This window comes from Pyrus communis, chromosome 3, assembly GCF_041283825.1.
Source record: "Pyrus communis isolate YQ-2024b chromosome 3, ASM4128382v1, whole genome shotgun sequence".
Taxonomy (NCBI): domain Eukaryota; kingdom Viridiplantae; phylum Streptophyta; class Magnoliopsida; order Rosales; family Rosaceae; genus Pyrus; species Pyrus communis.
Genome location: NC_142567.1, coordinates 22,914,351 through 22,931,855, shown reverse-complemented (window position 1 = coordinate 22,931,855; position 17,505 = coordinate 22,914,351). Strand labels below are relative to the sequence as shown.

Below are 17,505 nucleotides of genomic sequence, written 5' to 3'. Positions count from 1 at the left end.
AAGTCAATCATAATACTACTCACTTTACCCTTTATTTTGTTCTTATCATTAAAACTCAAAGTTTTCAAGCCCTTTTAATTAGTTTTTCTTAAAAAATTAACCTAGATTGATATTAGCCCGTAACTGCAAAAGAACTCAACGTGGTTCAATTCAAACTTTGCTCTTCTCTTCTCTTTGTTTCAACGTAGTCCTTGCTCTCAATAGGACGAGCACGTAATGAACAACATAAACTGAGAAGAGAGACAAAAACATGTCTTTATAGGAATATTAGCATTTGTCTACACACTTTGTCTATAGAAGGAAAAAGGGAGAGAGAAAATGTGGGGGGAGCGGGAGGTTTTTTATTTTGGTTTTTTAATTTTTTTTTTTTAATATTGAAGATATTTTAACATCACCTGTAGGTAAGGTTTCAATAAAAATAGTAAAATTTGGACCTATGAAATTACATTATTGCCCATCATGTTTTTTTTGTGATAGAAGACTAATTTGTCCTTTCATCCTCTTTTGATTGACAAATAGAGTTTTATTAATTAGTAGAGATAATTGCTCATGAGAAGCAGTTTCTATCCCCTTTCAAGATGTTATAACTCCCTCTTATTTCAAATTGAATTATTTAGTTTTTGCAGTTGAGTTGTGACATGGATGCATCTTTATTGTTGACAGAGAAGCTGCAATCTTGAATTCCGGTGGCAAACAAGGGGGGTTGAATTATCGTTTTATTCATCGTAACCCTCTCTCTCTCGGACATTAGTATAAAACGGCTATAAAACCGTCCCTAAGATAATTCCTCACTATTCTCAAAAGATTTGGAAAACTAACAAATTTTTTTTTTCCTAACACATTAGGGGCCTTTAGCCTTTACAAAATATAGAAATGGATTCCCTTGTGGCCCTTCAACCTCTATCCACACCTCTAACCACTCAATTTTCGCTGGAACTCACAGAGATGCTGCGGACTATTTCTTCTTGTTATGGCACCGGCCTCTAACCACACCTCTAACCACTAACAATTTCTTCTTGAAGCTGTCCTCAGAAATGACGAGCAAAGGTATTGCTCTCAACGTCATTACCTATACTTCTTTGATTCATGGAGTATGCAAATTAGGGGAGCGGAAAGAAGCTGCGAGACTGTTCGATGAAATGGTGAGCAAAGGTATCCTTCCAAATCTGCACACCTTCAATGTCTTGATTGATACATTCTGCACGGAGGGCTTGGTCGGGAAAGCTAAAAACATGGTAGAAATGATGACTCTAGGAGATATTGAACCTAATACGGTTACTCACAATTCGCCCATGGATGGTTATTGCTTGCGAGGAGAAATGGATGAGGCAAAAGAAGTCTTTGATCTAATGCTTAGCAAGGGCTCCACGATTGATGCTCGTAGTTATAACGTACTGATAAATGGCTATTGCAAGCATAAAGGGGTAGATGAGGCCCAAATGCTTGTTCTGGAGATGTGTGATATGGGAGTTGTTCCGGACACAGTTACTTACAACACTCTTATGGATGGCTTTTGCAAGATGGGGAGAATACAAGATGCACAGAAATGGTGGAGAGGCGTTTCTCTGTAGATGCATCGACTACGGAAATGGTTGTTGATTAATTGTGTAACGATTAAGTGGATCATGCTTTGGTAGCATTTATAAAACGGCCATGGTGAAGTTGATTTGCATATGTGACAATGAAGTTTGAAGTTGCTGCCCCTTTGATACCATGAAAGTATGAATGTTTATATATAATCTTCATGGGTGCTTTCTAGTATTGCCGGAGGGTTTATTGTCCGGTTTTGTGGTAATTGTGACAGTTAGTTGGTGGTGCTGGTGCAGGGACAGCTTCTGGGAGGTGAAATGAGGGTTGCCGCCGGTAATGATGGTAGTTATGAATGTTACAGTCGACAAACACAGCTTGATGTAATTGGGTAATATGGATTTGAAGGTTACCTTATTGTTTATGTGGTTTCATCAACCTACTCTTTCTCTCTCATGCCTTTTCTTTCTGAACTTTTCCCTCCATGACTTCCAATCATTCTACTCTTCTCTGTAATATGGTTTTGTGCTTGGATTAAGGTGGCCATTAACTCGAAACCCTTAAACTCAACAGATGATCACTCTTGATGTAGCTGGTATTTTGTATCCGGCGATTCAACACTTTTACCTTGCTTCTCGTGGGATCAAAGGGACTGGAAAAGTGGAACCTCAAGAGTTTCTTTCACCACTGATTTCAAGTGGTCCATTTTTTGCTTTTCTTTCCTTCAACTAATTGTCGCACTTCAGCTTGGGCCGTCTCCATGATTTTTGGGGTTTTCATCAACTCGGTCATTGCCTATTCTATGGCAGTAGCTGAAGTCACGTTTCCCGCAAAGAAGATGTCCTGCACATAACAGAAATTTTGACCGAGTTAGACGGCAAGGATGATATTGACACGTGCAAGTGCAGGATGACAATGATTGATTTTCAATGTGCGGCGGGACAAAAATCATGAGTTTTCGAAATATAAGCGACCATTTGTGATTAAACTTAAATATCTGCAGTTAGTAACACTACAAATAAAACCTATATTCTTACCAGAATGATATCTTGATCTGATTGGTTGTGAAATTGAACCCCGTCTGATGGACTCTTGCTGTCTTAGAAGTACGTTGACAAAATCTTCCTCCTCAGACATCCTCGCCCTCCTCCGCTCTGTCGTTGCCTGTTGTAGTAGTAGTAGTACTGGTACTAGTACTAGTGATCATCACGTTCTTTTTGGACCTTTTGATCTTATGATTGTCGAGGATGCTTTCGAAAATTGTACTGAGCTTTCTTGTATGTCTTTCATAGCAGGGATCGTCCCAGTAACGAACTCAAGAAATCTGAATGAAGGAAACAAATCGGCAATGTAAAATCTACCGGCAAGTTTGATGCTTTCGCCTAGTAGTGAAAGGAACTCCTTTTGGTCTTTGCATTTCTTCCCAAATGCTGCCCTTTGACACTACGGCACTTGTGAAGCTGCTGCACCTGTCACTTAAATTGAAGGCAACTCCCTTGTGAGTTATTGATTCAATGGACTGAACAAAATTCCACGCATCTTCTTCTCTTACGGACTGAATGACTGCACGCGCTTCTCACTCAGTAGCTCAAAAAAACAAATCTTTCTCAGCTTCCACCAGAAATGTCCATAAGAGCAAAGAAAATACTCCCTTGACCTAAAGGACATAACCTCTGTTGCCAAAACCAGAGCCCTTTGAGTAAATGTAAGCTCATGCATTTTGAACACCTCCCGGAGGCGTTGACGGATGAAATGACCACAGCATCTAACTGACCCAGTTTAAGGTACATAACGGGTCCATGCTTCTTGGTTACACGACTCAGTGTGCGGTGTGGCAGCGCACCCACCATATGATGTATCTTCCGGTAATTGGCAGCATCCATGGCCCCAGGCGAACTGACTTCCGGCTGCCTCTGGCTTTGGATTACTTCCAGAAACTGACCAGGATACAAAGGGAGAAATGAAAATTGGAAAACATGGCGCACCAGCCATAGGGTTCGTTTGGGAGTAATTTTAAAACGACTGAAAGAGCTTTTAGAGAAGAGGTTTCTGTGTTCCCACAAGTGCTTCCCGCAACAGACACGTAACTTGCACTTGTATTAAGGACTAGTTCCAAAACATTTTCACTAAAAACGTTTTGTCATTTTAAAAGTACTTCATAACAAGCCCTGTGACTTTGGAGCATTTTACTTGCAATTCAAGGCACGTTAATAATAACTTGTGGTTGGCAAGTTTATATAAAAACAAATTAAAGGGAATTTTTACAAACAGAATAGTAGAATACAGGGGAATACTTCTCGCAATAACATCCATTGGTGTATGAAATATTTATCGATTTATATCTTCCATTGTCCCATCCACATGGATTTTGATTGGGATTCAACTCGCCGTACATTTCAATAAAACTGTTGACGTCAGAAGTATAAATTACAGACGTCATACGACCGGCATTCACCATAACAAAAACTGAGAAGAAAATGATGCTGGGGTGGGAGAGAACTGAATTTTCAAGAACGGGGAAATTTAATGAAATGAAAACCTAGGTAGTTCCAACAATTAAAAGAAAAGAAAAAAAATGTAAGAGAATACAAGATATTTCCCAACTTCTGCACTTGCAGGGACGCATAACAGCGAGTAAAACGAACTTTAGAAATTTTGTGCTCTTATTTGGAAAATTTTCATCAAATTTGACGATAATGGAAGATAAAACTGCGCAACGAAAATCAACCTTTTCGAAAATATAAACCCTGTACAGCAACACCAGCGATCAATAGAGAAAAAAATAGTATCAGAATGAAAGTACATCAGACGGTCGCTATTAAGAAGAAAAAATACACTTGCTGCTTTCTTTTACAGACAGTCTCTGTTGTAAATATTTATATATAGTAATTACATCAAGCTACATCCAGGTTTAGGAAAATTATAAGGAACTTCTTACCGTTTCCAAAAACTACATGAACTTTTTATGTCAACGTAGATTTTAATAGTTACAATAACATACTTAAAACATTGATGCATACGATCAATTATTTGAACTTGGACATCTATGGAATATAAAAACAAAGAAGAAAGATGGCAGTGACAAAATTTCAACTAACATGTATTGTAATTTGTACCACTTGCACCAAGAAGAAAAACACTGAAATTGGAGGAAGTTTCTTATAATTGCCGGTAACACTTTGAAATGATAAGTATCAAAACGAAATGTGAGGACTATACAGTCTTGATTTTGTTTTTATTGTGTGACTTTGTGGTGCTAATAAAGCTTGTTGGGATTCAAACTTTGTGTATAATATGTATGATAGATTCACAAGTTTCTTACCACAATGTAGGTCGGTCAGTCAGTCATGTCATGCTTGTATCCATTGGGTAACTCCCTAGCACCCGCAAGAATGTGGCAAACTCCTGCAAGGAAATGTATATTGTTTTAAGATTTATTTCCTTCGTAGTTTAAAGAAATTGTTCAACTAAGGCTAAAACCGCCCTAAACATAAGATAAGCAAAACAAAAACAAAAACCTTCAGATGCCGAAGGGCATTTTGTGCACTCTGATCAGCCATTGATGCTTCAAAATCCACATAAAAAAGATAGTCAAAGTACCTGTAAGAAAATATGGGACATGATCAGGAAAAGATATAAAAGGTGAAACTAGACAACTCTTAAATAGATCAAAACAGTTATGTATTGGTGCCAAAATCAAATTGGGTAGGGAATTGAGGCCTGTCAATAATATTCATGCCATAGACTCTGTGTGAGTGTGTATTTCATTAACATGGACGTATAATTCAGTTGATATGGTTACTGTATTTACTTTGATAATCCACCATTACTATCATCAGATGCTCGCAGGGGCTGCATACGCAAAGGACGGCTTTCAATCTGGTTAACGAAACAAATTCAGTAATTGTTAGGTGCACCACACTTGCAAAACAAACTATAGGAAGGGCACAGGGAAAGGAAAAGCCCCAGGACCCACCTTCGTAAGATTGATTTGACGCAAAGCAAAAACAGCAAGTGCCTTGAAAAGGACCCCAGGACCTTCCTCTAGTGAGAAGACTATACTTGTCTAAAATCCAATAACCATGTTATTAACAAAACAAAAAAAAATCAATTTACAAAAAGGAGGTAAACAATACAACAGCCAAGACTTGTTAATCTTGAAAGGGCTTAACCTTGAATGGCTTATCTGTGCCAGGAATAATTGGTTCTCTTGCAAGCATTAGGAACCGAGTAACATTGTCAGAATCATCCTGTACATTTCAAATAAGTAACCACGAGAGTGCGGCATAAGTCATGAAAACACCAAATGCTCTCCGAGACAAACCTGAATATCCTGCGCAAGTATTTGCATACCGTATATGACTGCAGCAGCTGAGCTGGCAACAGCTCCTGTATCTTTCAATTTGTGGAAAGCAACATGCTACAATTTATAAAATGCATGGTCAGCTAGATTAATAAAAAAGTCAAGATAGTTACAATTTATATATGTAAGTCCACATTCTTCAGGGAGTTGCGACCAAAAGCAAATACTACATGCATATCCTGACTCGTGAGGTATACTTGACATCAGGACTTACTGAGAAGAAAATCAGTTGTCCAACTATCTGATCAAGGGCTTACCTTCGCTGCACCAGCAGTATCATCCGCTGCTTCTCTGACCAATCCCAACTTTGTTAACGTGTTCTCACACTGAGCAAGAGCCTGAAATATGACTAGTTACAGGGGAGAACCATGATAAAATACAGTATGAACAGAGAATCTAGGAGAAATGCTTTATACACCTGTGGATGGCTAAGAACCCTTTTCAGGTCTTCAATTTCAACACCATGGTTGGCCAGTAAGCAATGCCAAACGGCAAGTTTCACTTCCCCTACTATATGCAACCTGTGCCTGAGTAAAAGATCGTAGTTTCTGTGGATGCTTCCACCTAATGAATTCTCAATTGGTAAGACTGCTCTGTCCACAAGCCAGCGTTCAACAGCCTGCATTGAGTTGAATTGAAAAAGAATTAAGAAGCAAAAGATTCGACATTCCAGACTGAAAATACATAGACAGTTTAACAGTGTTTCTATCAGAGACGAAACTACTAACCATACTCCTTGTGCCATCAAAATATGCACAAGTAAAAAAAAACACAAGAAAGGGAAGAAATATAGAGCATAGAAATAATGTTGTCAAAGCTCCTTCCCTACTTTAACAATTGACGTAAAATCTTAATCATTTTGAATACACAATGGTCCCATATTTCAAATAATCTAAGGCTTCTAGCCAACATTTATGGCAGAATTGGAAATTATGGTAATTTAAAGAAAAGGATAAGCAAATTTTCACTATTCTTTAAAATCACGTTATCAATTACTTCTCCCAAAATCATGCCCCTAAAGAAAACCATTTTGCCTGCAGCCCAACTTAGCAAGGTCCTATGGCTTCAGGTTCATGAAATATGTGCATTACGAGAACCACATCCATAAAATTTTACAAATGTAGTTTCTCTTTATAATAAATAACTGAGAGCCTGGTGATCATTTTATTTCCATAATCCAAGTCCGTCTTATTCATCAACAAATATTGCAAACATAAATAGAATGTAATGCTGGTGAAATTAATTGCACAATTTAATCCAAAAATAAGAAAAAGATGGTGATGATGAAAAATGAGTAGGTACTGACCTCAAAAGCAGCATCAAATTGTTCACAAGGCACTGCTTCGCAATTTGGATACGCTTTCTCCGCAGCTGATTCACTGTATGCTCCACGAACCCCCTGAAATTTAAACATTCAACTATGTCAAAACAATTGTCAGAATTTCATTCTAAAACCACTTCCAAACTCAAATTACTAAGGCCAAAAATTAGCATTATTCAAATTAATTACACATACATACACACATAAAGAAGATCCACTGAGAACCTAAACTGAAGACTCTCAAGTTCAGGCCAATAAATTAATGACGACCCTAGTGGTCTATATCAACCGTTCAGATAACAAAAGCCTTAAGTAAGGATATATTTCTCAGCAATTACATCAAATCTAGATAGTTAATAACTTCAGAAACACAATAGGTGAGACTTCGGCTGTCCATATTTGTTCCAATGAACGAGAAGCAAGTTTTAAGTCAAATTGGATACCGCTACCAATCTAACTTTACCTATCTATATAACAAAAAAAAAAAAAAATGTTACTAAACAACAATGTCATACACATTTAGGTAAGACAGCTCCTCATCTGAAAAAATAAAAATAAAAACATTATCGATATAAGAAGAATGTTCAACCAAAGCTTGGTTTCTAATAAAACCAACAACATAAAAGTTACTGATATAAGTATAAAGTCAGCTACTTTTACAACAGGTGCACTTTGTAATTTTAATCAAAATAAAATACACAATACACACACACACACACACACACACACATATATATATATAATACAATCATGATCTTTCACTCATCCATAAATATCAAAATCCGTTCCTGTTCATCCATCTTTAATTGTTTTTCTTTTTATAACAAACCCAATTTCAGAATTTGAATATCAGTTGTTCTAAATAACTAACTTAACTAACTTTCAGGTAGGAAAAAAAAGTTTGCTACTTTCAGTGTGAATTGAATACTTGTTGCAGCTACATAGTACTACCTGATACGCAACGCGAAGGCGGGAGCCATCAGAGACCGGATTGGAGAGGTCGGTTGAAGACAAAGGTCCTGAACCAAGCAACAAACGAAATATAAAAATGACACCCGATTTCCACAAAATTACAGAGCAAGGACAACAATGGCAGGTCGCAAGGGGCAGAAGTGGTACTCGGCAGAGTGTGGAGGTCTTTCGACACTACGTCATAGGGGAAGTCCTCCAAGGCGCTCCTTAATTCGCTAGCACCTCCAACCGGATTTCTGTGACCGCCGCCGTCGATTTTGCTGGTGTTGTCGTCTGACCGATCAGAGGCCAGGGCCAGGACAATACGACGGCGTCCGGAGCGAGATTCGAAGCTTAAAGTCGTTTTGGGGAGGTGATCGGCGTGAGAGGGTTTCGATACCACGTGCCGTGGGAGTGGGGTTGTGGCGGATCGTGCAACCAAAGATGCCTCCATGGCGCGCCGGTTGGGAAGATTCAGACGGCGTCTGAGATATTTTTAAAGACCGTTGGATGCGCTTGCTTAAAATATATATATTTCCGATATCCCGTTCCTTATTCATTCTTGATTCAGAAAAACAATAACGAATGAGAAAACTATTGGGCTTGAACTGTTATGGGCTTCGGCTTCCGAAAGCCCAAACAAATCAAACGGACGTCGTGCCCATACCAAATTTAGGTCCAATATTCGCCTTCATTGACCGTATTCTTTGAATCAAACCACACTGATAAGGGTTTTCTCGTAATATTACGGTTTAATAATTCCTTTTGTAAATGACAATTAATATTGGAACTCCAAAAATTTCAATTAGCACTTTAAATTTTCTGTAATTAGAAAAAGAAATATATTTGTGAGGAGTGTAAAATGAGATTTTTGAAGTGCTAATAATAATTCTCTTGTAAATAAGATATCTTAGATTTGAATATTATAGATGACGAGTCTAATATAAATCTAACCACTTTGGATCTAACTTAAAAAAATGAATAGGACTTGCTCTAGGTTCCAACCCAATACTATTAGGATGCATTTGTTGTACCAGACTAGCTTCAGGGACTAAGTTGGACAGGCTTAGACTATACTTAGTGAAAATTTTAGTGCAGCGTCGAACTAAAAAACTGGATAATTAACAAATTATAATATTATATTATTTAACACATTTCTTATAATATATCATTATTAATTCAACATCTTTCTTTTTTTTTCTTTTTTTCTTTTTTTTTCTAAAAATCTCTACCCCTTTCTAGAAATTTCTTTCCTCTTCCCCCTCTTTAGCTCCATCACATCTCTCCTTTTCTTTCTCTTTTTCCTACATAACCCAGATCCTTCCCATCTTTCCTTTGAACTCTATAATCTATATAACCAATCAATCATCATCTCTATCAATTATCTGACTAACTCCATTAATTTTTCCAATTTCTTGATTTTCCTTTTCTGATGAGTTGGTCAAAGTGTCGATCGAGAAAGAAAAAAGCTTTGAGCATTATTTGAAACAGAGAAAAGGGTTTTTTAGAGATGGGTAGAAGAAGAACGCAAAGCCCAAGGGTTTTTTGGAAATTTTCTATTCATCCACAAAGTTAGCCATCTGGGATTTTTTTAGGAAAAAGGAAGAACAAGCACCGCAAACTGCTGGCCATGGTGATGACGCCGCAGAAGAAGAAGGAAGCCCAAGGATTGAATGTTGTTGTTTAGCAAGCAAAAGCTGGGGTCTGAATCTCGGCCTCAATTTTCTTTTAGTCCCGCTTAATTCCAAGCGAAAGTATGGGACTAGATAATGGGTTTTAGCAAAGTGGGGAAGGCCTCGTAGTCGAGGCGAGTCCCATTTATTGCAGTCCAATACCTTATCAAACGTAAGATAATAATCTCGGTTAAGGCAATTCAAGTCAGTCCCTCCTAAGGAGGTGAAACAAACACACCCTTAGTATTTTGCTTTCAACTATATGCTGGAATTGAACTGTATATCCTATTTTGTGTTTGTGATAGGAAGTTTCTTTTTTTAAATTTATCTTAGATTTTAATGTTGTACATATCGATGGTCGTTTATCTTCAATGGGCTCCCTAAATGAATTCTTAACTAGAATTTAGGAAGCATTTAAAAAAAGAATAAAAAAAATGAACTTCAATCATGCTCCATATCCATATCCTAAGATAAGAGTTCACCTGTAAGGAGCTCCTAGTCGCTCTTTAAAACAAACTAGCAATCGGCACACATACTCCACGTGTGCAACTAAATTTGCTTTTTTTTTTTTTTTCACTACGACTTATCATTAATGAGCATGGATGACAATTAAAAACGAAAAAGACAAATAAAAAACGGAAAAAGAAAAGGTATGAGAACGTGGGGAACGTAGAAACATGAAGAGGAGGAGAACATTGGGGTTTATTTTTAAATTTTTAAATATGATCCGCTATATTTACATACGGTTGTGATCTTGGTAAAATTTGTGTTATCGTAATTACTAAATTGTCCACGTCTTTTTTTTTGGTCCAGTTCTGGTGAGAAGGTTTGTGATATCCCGTCTTAAGATTTATTATATTTTATTCTCAATAATAGTGAAATTATTAAAATACCATTAAGATGTCGCGTAGGCCTTCTACGTAGACCTCAATTTTCTTTTCACTTTTTCAGTCTTTTTTACTATTTTCAAATAGCACTTATTTTTTTTGGAACATGTGGCCGCGACAAAACTCCATTCAAAGTTATAACGAATAAGTTATGTTTAAAATTATGTAAAAATACCTGAGGTAATTTCAAATTCAAAAATCTTGTGCAGTGTGCCACTGCTTTGGTTAGATTTTCTGATTAGCCTTGTGGGTTGTGTACGTTGGAAACCAAGAAAGTTGGTTTAAGTGTGCAGCAAGTGGATAATTTAATATGGTTTTATTAGGTTCTGAAAACCCACTCTTGAGCCGTCATCCGTTGAACTCAACTCCCCCTAATAAAACAATATTGAATTGTCCACTATCTCATGAGACATCATTTCTTTTTCATTTTTTTTCTCTCTCCCACTATCTCATGTCTCTCTCCCTCTCTCTCTCTACCCCACTCAACCCTCCCTCACTATTTCTGAAATACATCTCTCTATCTCTCGACATTTTCCGTCTCTTTCTAAGCCGAGAGCTCAACCTTTAATCCGACCTCAATTCCTTCGCGAATATGGAACATCTTTGTGACTCAAGGAACATGAATATGTGTTTGCATGCATCATAGGGTCATCGTGGAGTGATCCACCATCGAAACCGAGAGCTTCATAACTCTCAAACTTGAACCCAGGTGAAACTATGCCTCCTTTTCATTATTTCTGGGATAGTGTTGTTGTTCCTTGATCTGTTAAGTTGATTTCATGAGAAAACTCAAGGGTTTTACCCTCTGTCATTTTCTGTACTTCGAGCCCAACCCCGACGACGAACTCCGGCGCAATGCCGTCGAGTTCAAAGTTGGTGGGTGTCCCTATTACATCAAATTTCTTCCTCTTTGTCTCTATGATAAATTGGGTGAAATGTTGAAGTGGCATTCGAGCCCTAACCTCTGCATGCACATCTATATCCCTTTTCCAGTTTTCGACGAGCGTGAATGGACGAACTCCGGCTAGTTCATACTGTGGGTGCGCGGACCCCTTTGAAATCGAACCCAGGTAATTAGTAACCTTGTTGCATTCGGTTTTTGATTAAAGATCATTGAGTTTGACCTGCATGCATGCTGTCCGTGAATTTTTCCAGAATCCGGCGAGAAACTCCACCCTTGCAGGCCATTTTCGGGCCAAATGCGATCACGGACGGGAACCCCATTGGTATATTCCGATTCCTTGTTCTCTGAGGTTCGCTTTGACATATTGGAAGGCCAGATTTAGTGAAGTTTTTGATTGGTCGAAGCTGGTATTTATCCCGGCCATCTCTTTTCCAAATTCCGGCGGTTGCAGAGGCAACCTGTTGGAGAAGAAAAAACAAATGGGGAAGCCCAGATCCGCGACCCGGATCAAGATCCGAATCTGGGATCCGGCCCCGCCCGGTTATAAAATGCATATGGAATATTTCAGAATGCTCTAAGAATATTCATTGCCTGGAATATTTTTTGTGTTGATTTTTATGAAATTTTCTCAGAAACCCTTCTAGGCTAATTTCGATGTTCCGAGTCTATTTTTGACATCTGTTTAGGAAAATGCTGAAGTTTTAACATAGTTGACCATCGGGGCATCTCGATTGATTTTTTAGGGTTGACCGTTGAATCTTTACAAAATTTGCTTGAGACCCCTCTTAGAGTATTTCAACGCTCTGATTTCTAATTTGCACACCGTTTTCTCAAATTTGATCGTTTAAGTTGAGTTTTACTAATGGGTCTCAATATTATGTTTAGGTATGACCACTATCGGGAACTACGACTTTCTTAGCTTGAAAGGATGTGACATCGCAAGTACCTATGAGTGGGTCTTTTCGTTTTTACATATATATATATATATGTGATTTTTCCAATAACTGTTTTTATATATTATGATGTGATATGTCATGTTTAGCCTTACAAATAGGCTTTTCATACACTTTATGTTTTGAATATTATTTGTGAGCATAAACTTGTGGGATGATATCCTTGTGTGTTATCTGCTCATTATTACATGTTTGCACGGTGTCTCTTAGTTATTTGTACTGTCATGGGCTAAGGATCAACTTCACGTGTAGTTTACATGCACCATTTACATTTGCTTTGTATTCAGAGTTATGTGCTAGCCTGTCTTTTTGTGTAATGTTTTGGACTCGTATGTGATGCAATTAGCGTAGCTCACGTGATGTAGTACTAGAATGTAAAACATACATCCATCATGTTTCATTATTTGAATATATTTGCAGTGGACTTGTGTGCCGACATAAATTAATGAGCATTGATTTCTTATAATAACGAATTAAGATTTGATGTTGAGATACCTTGTGGTTGTGCCTACGTCATTTAGCTCACTTGTGTTGCAGGGTACCTATTACATACTATTATTATAATATTTTTGGGAAACCATATACTTATTTTACAGCGAGGGGTTACACCTTTCGAAAATATTTTACAAAACTTTATTTTCAGGCCCACTCACCCTTGTTTTTCTCCCCTCAAGAATTTTAGTGCTAGAGGTTTCGTGACGACAATGATTGTTGGTAAAAGTTGTCACGTAGGAGACTTCTCCTTTCGGTATAAATGCCCTTACTCTTCTTTTACTGCAATTTATCTATGCTGACATTGCTTATGTGATATAAGTTCAATCCCGCTCACATGCACACTCTAAATTAGTCACTTTTAGGTTTCAATTTATTCACATTTTCCATATCACTACATTTTATGGCTTCGTCGCATTCCAGGTGTCTGCTAGCACATCGCGATTCGGATGTCCAAGTGGACATTCTAGGTCGGGGTGTGTAAGGGTTAGAGTTGTATTTTGCTGGAACTTTTGTTGACAAATGGGGTTTTATCAATATGGAGTTTAGATAATTAATTCTTATTGGCTAAATATTGACTCATAGTCATTATGACTCTCTAAAGTAAGAAGTAGGAAACATGACTGAAGTACAACTATTTTAGATAGCTTCTAAAATAATATTTTGATAATTTTAAGTAAAACTTGCTAAATTTTTTTGCTAAAATCAAATCCATTCCACATCCTATTATACCCTTTTATTTTCATCTGATTTCCTTATCTAAAACCTTTTTTGGGTCAATAATAATTCATTCATGTAAATGCAATTACTGAAAGGCCACTTAGAAAATTAGAAGAACATCAAATGAAAAATTACAATAGGACTAATGAAAGGCTAACCAAGTAATTTCTCACTATAAAAAGTCAATTGAATAACAGATTACTCAAAAATTAAGCGAATTAATTAATAGTTAGTGATACTGTTTGGGCCTAAAATATTATTGCTGGGCCGAGCAGCAGGATGCGCTCGGCCCAAGGTGATGACAAATAATATGGGCCGAATAATAAGGTCCGGGCCAGCTGGCAGGGTCAGCCAAATCCTAAAAAGTCCAGATAAATAGAAAGGTCGAGGAAGTCCTGGTACAACTAGGATTCTCGACCAGCAAGGAATGAAGTCCCGAAAAGAAGGAAAATTCAGAATCCCAGTGGGAGTAGGTTTGTTCGAGGAAGAGGCGAAGTGGGACAAGGACTCCCAATCCAAATCGGAGCCGGATTCAAGGAATGGGGCACTATAAATACAAGAAATCATGCAAACGGAAAAGGACCTTCAACTCAGCATACAATTGCCCTGCGCAAAACCTCTCAATCACCTTGAGATTTTTCCTTTTCTTTTTCCTGCCGACACACCTTCAGTTTGGATAAACAGCACTGTGGAAGCAACCGGCGAGCACCTTCAGTTTGGATAAACAGCACTGCTGCCGCAGGATCAGCCGACCAAGAAGCATCTTCAGTTTGGATAAACAGCACTGCGTCGAGGCCGACCGATTATCTATCCAAGTCTCGGTCGAGGAAGGTTTTCGAACCTTTGTTGGCAGAGGTCACCTTACTAAGCTTTCTCGACATAGTTAGGTGTTACGAATTACATTGCTCGGCGTACTGGTTGCCGAGTGGTTTTATGATTGGATACTCACAGGTGAGTTTCAGGGTTCGGCATTCCGACGGCCGAACTACGTTTACCATCAAGACATATATCACGTTCGAGTACCTGTGCCCATACACCTTGGTCTCGATTCGACGTGCTTATACTCTCACGAATATAATCACAGTGACCGAATCGGGCTCGGACGATTTGTGAACTCCGCAGAAGTAGCAGTCTTGTCTTCAGGCTGTAGAACCCAGAGACCGAGAGTGTTCCTTCCTCGGTCGCAATCGCAAGTTAAAGAAGTCCGCAACGCGCTCAAAGCTACATCAACAGATTTTACTCCTCGGCCAGGCTCGGCTGACGAGTTGGCACGCCCCGCATTCGACCGAAGGACGTAGTTAGCTTATTAGTTACTCGGCCTGCGCGCCACGTAGGTTTTGTAATTTTTAGGATCAACATTTTGGCACGCCCAGTGGGACCATTGTGCTAAACCTTCGGAGTTCATGACCATTGAGACACGGTCTACGAAGCAGAAAACAACCATGGGAAAGTCAACAACTGACTTGCCAGTGCAAGGCCTTGGGCAGGATTTGCATTCTACAAAAAATCCGATCATAATTGCGCCGCCCGAGGCCACTAGTATAACACGCCGGGAGAGTGAAGTCTGTCTCGGCGGACAACCTTACAACCCCACAGTCCCGAATCAAACAGCTGGAATGTTCATGGAAGGGATTGTAGAAGATTGTGATGACGATGGTGGAGAAGGTTCCGATCCACCAACTAGGACATTCCTTCGGAGACGACTGGATGAACAATATCGTCAGGTCGAGCAGTCGATTGGTCAGAAGATGAATGATTTGCTAGACGCAATACGTAGTAATAGCGATACACAGACCAGAATGCTTGAACTACTAGTCAGTAAAGCTTTCGAAGATGGCCAGGTCGGCCAACCGCGGCAGCTCCCGACGAATGTGCCCATACCAGCCGAGAGAGGGTCCGCTCGGCCACAACCAGTCCCCTTAGAAAGAAGAGGACCAGGGAATAGAGCCAAGGGACCAAGCCAGGGAGAAGAAGTCGCCTCCATAAACGTGACCGAAGTCCAGAGAATGATTGATTCGGCCCTAAAAAAAGGGCCGAAGTTTCCAAAATTCATTCACCCGTACCCGGCTTATGTGGAAAGGTTTGAATACCCACGAGGATTTAAGATCCCCGATTTCAGCCTCTTCGCCGGGGAATCATCATTATCCTCACTAGAACATGTGGCTCGGTTCACAGCGCAGTGTGGGGACGTCAATAGTGATTTTTACAAACTACGACTGTTTAACTTTTCACTGACAGGCTCAGCTTTCGCCTGGTACATTAATCTCCCAACCAACTCCGTGCAGAGTTGGGAAGAGTTGGTCGAAAAGTTCCATGAACAATTTTATCGGCCAGGGATGGAGATGTCCGTATCCTCCTTGGCCAGGATGGCTCAAGCATCTGATGAATCTCCAATGGAATACCTAACAAGGTTTAAATCGGCCAGGAATTGGTGCCGAGTACCACTCCCCGAAGTCGAATTCGTCAGGATCGCCCTCAACGGATTAGACGTGGAATACAAAAAGAAGTTTCTGGGGGCAAATATTCGAGATATGTACGAACTTGCTCAACACGTCGAACAATATGAGTATCTGCTCCGAGAAGAGAAGATATCAAAGTCACCATCCCGGGGGACGTTGTATAAGAACCCCACGGTGAGCTATGCATCGGCCGAAAGTGAAGACCCTCAGTACGCTAGCGTGGATGCAGCCGAGATAATAATAGACAAACCCTATGTTTGCAAGGCTTTGGCACAAGTAAATACCAAAGACGCCAAAACACGTTTGACCGCCGAGGAAACGGCTAAGTCATCAAAAGTATACACTTTTGATATCACCAAAGCTGACGCAATTTTCGATCAATTATTGGCAGCAAAAATCATCAAGCTTCGGCCGGGGCATACTATCCCTAAGGCCGATGAATTAAAAGGAAAGATATACTGCAAATATCATAATTCTAATAAGCATGCAACCAATAATTGTGTTGTGTTCCGGGACACAATTCAAAGCTGGATTGAAAAAGGAAAGTTGAAATTTCCGGAAAAGATGGCGGTCGACGTTAGTCCTTTCCCTTCAACAACGATTGGTATGGTGGATGCTCACCTTCCCAAAAACAAAGGGAAGGCCGAATATGTCCCGGTGCAGCATATCCGTCGACCAAATGGTCAAACAAGACTAAAGCTTGATATCTTTTCAAATGCACCACCAACGGAACAATCGGCGCAACCCGCCGATGAGCCGATGACAAGGTCAAAATCCGACGGAACTTATGGATCGAAGGTGTTATGTGACCATTGTAAAACACCAGTGGAGCCTGGAAGGAAGATATCTTCAACACCACCTGCGGCCCCTACAACATCGTCGACAGGGTTAAGTCCACGGCATCAAGTGTTTGATCGACTCGGCCCACAAGTACGGCCGAAAGACCAGACCTCGGTCAGGCGGCGTCTGGATTTCGACGCACCTTTCTACAATGAGGATTATTACTCGCGCAATGCTAATAGTTCGGCCTCACCGGCCAATCGCAAAACTTTCAAACCACCAAGGACATCGGATCAACGCTGGTACAGTTACAATTCTCCGACTGGTTTGTATACGGCACTGTCCAAATCCCAAAAACGTCGTCGTCAACGAATAGATTGCATGGCTCGGCGACGAGGAGCGCAGGCCAGCCCGGCCAATCAATGGCAACCAAAACAGGCCGTGGAAGATAGTAGCGAACGGCCAACCCCGACTA

At 39.6% G+C, this 17,505-nt stretch overlaps 1 protein-coding gene and 1 long non-coding RNA gene across 7 annotated transcripts; one reads left to right on the top strand and one right to left on the bottom strand.

Moving 5' to 3' along the window:
* Positions 1 to 700: 700 nt before the first annotated feature.
* Positions 701 to 8,709, bottom strand: LOC137716494 (arogenate dehydratase 2). Of its 4 annotated transcripts, XR_011065683.2 has the most exons (13): positions 8,331 to 8,688; positions 8,163 to 8,230; positions 7,197 to 7,289; positions 6,309 to 6,509; positions 6,148 to 6,228; positions 5,852 to 5,947; positions 5,700 to 5,777; positions 5,504 to 5,593; positions 5,339 to 5,406; positions 5,046 to 5,127; positions 4,850 to 4,932; positions 2,565 to 3,464; positions 701 to 2,370 (listed from the first exon to the last, which is right to left on the bottom strand). XR_011065683.2 is itself a non-coding variant. In XM_068455951.2 (12 exons), the coding sequence occupies exons 1-11, from the start codon at positions 8,614 to 8,616 to the stop codon at positions 4,873 to 4,875; spliced, it is 1,203 nt and encodes a 400-aa protein (XP_068312052.2). In that variant the 5' UTR covers positions 8,617 to 8,709; the 3' UTR covers positions 3,840 to 4,274; positions 4,850 to 4,872. The 4 variants fall into 4 exon arrangements, 3 of the variants coding, with proteins under 3 accessions (XP_068312052.2, XP_088547496.1, XP_068312053.2); XM_068455951.2 differs by lacking the exons at positions 701 to 2,370; positions 2,565 to 3,464 and adding an exon at positions 3,840 to 4,274 and having other exon boundaries at positions 8,331 to 8,709; XM_088691370.1 differs by lacking the exons at positions 701 to 2,370; positions 2,565 to 3,464 and adding an exon at positions 3,840 to 3,932.
* Positions 8,710 to 11,134: 2,425 nt separating this feature from the next.
* On the top strand, positions 11,135 to 12,766 carry LOC148698152 (uncharacterized). Of its 3 annotated transcripts, none has more exons than XR_015960894.1 (4): positions 11,135 to 11,431; positions 11,716 to 11,792; positions 11,878 to 11,948; positions 12,512 to 12,766. It is a non-coding gene; the product is annotated as an uncharacterized LOC148698152 (long non-coding RNA). The 3 variants fall into 3 exon arrangements; XR_015960895.1 differs by having other exon boundaries at positions 11,135 to 11,598; XR_015960893.1 differs by having other exon boundaries at positions 11,135 to 11,792.
* Positions 12,767 to 17,505: the final 4,739 nt, after the last annotated feature.

Excerpts from the sequence above, each read along its gene's own strand:
- LOC137716494 (XM_068455951.2), bottom strand. The coding sequence starts at position 8,616 with ATGGAGGCATCTTTGGTTGCACGATCCGCCACAACCCCACTCCCACGG. Across the intron at positions 5,778-5,851 it reads TACTTGCGCAGGATATTCAG|GATGATTCTGACAATGTTAC; the intron begins GTTTGTCTCGGA and ends TGAAATGTACAG. Across the intron at positions 4,933-5,045 it reads ATGCCCTTCGGCATCTGAAG|GAGTTTGCCACATTCTTGCG; the intron begins GTTTTTGTTTTT and ends ATTTCCTTGCAG.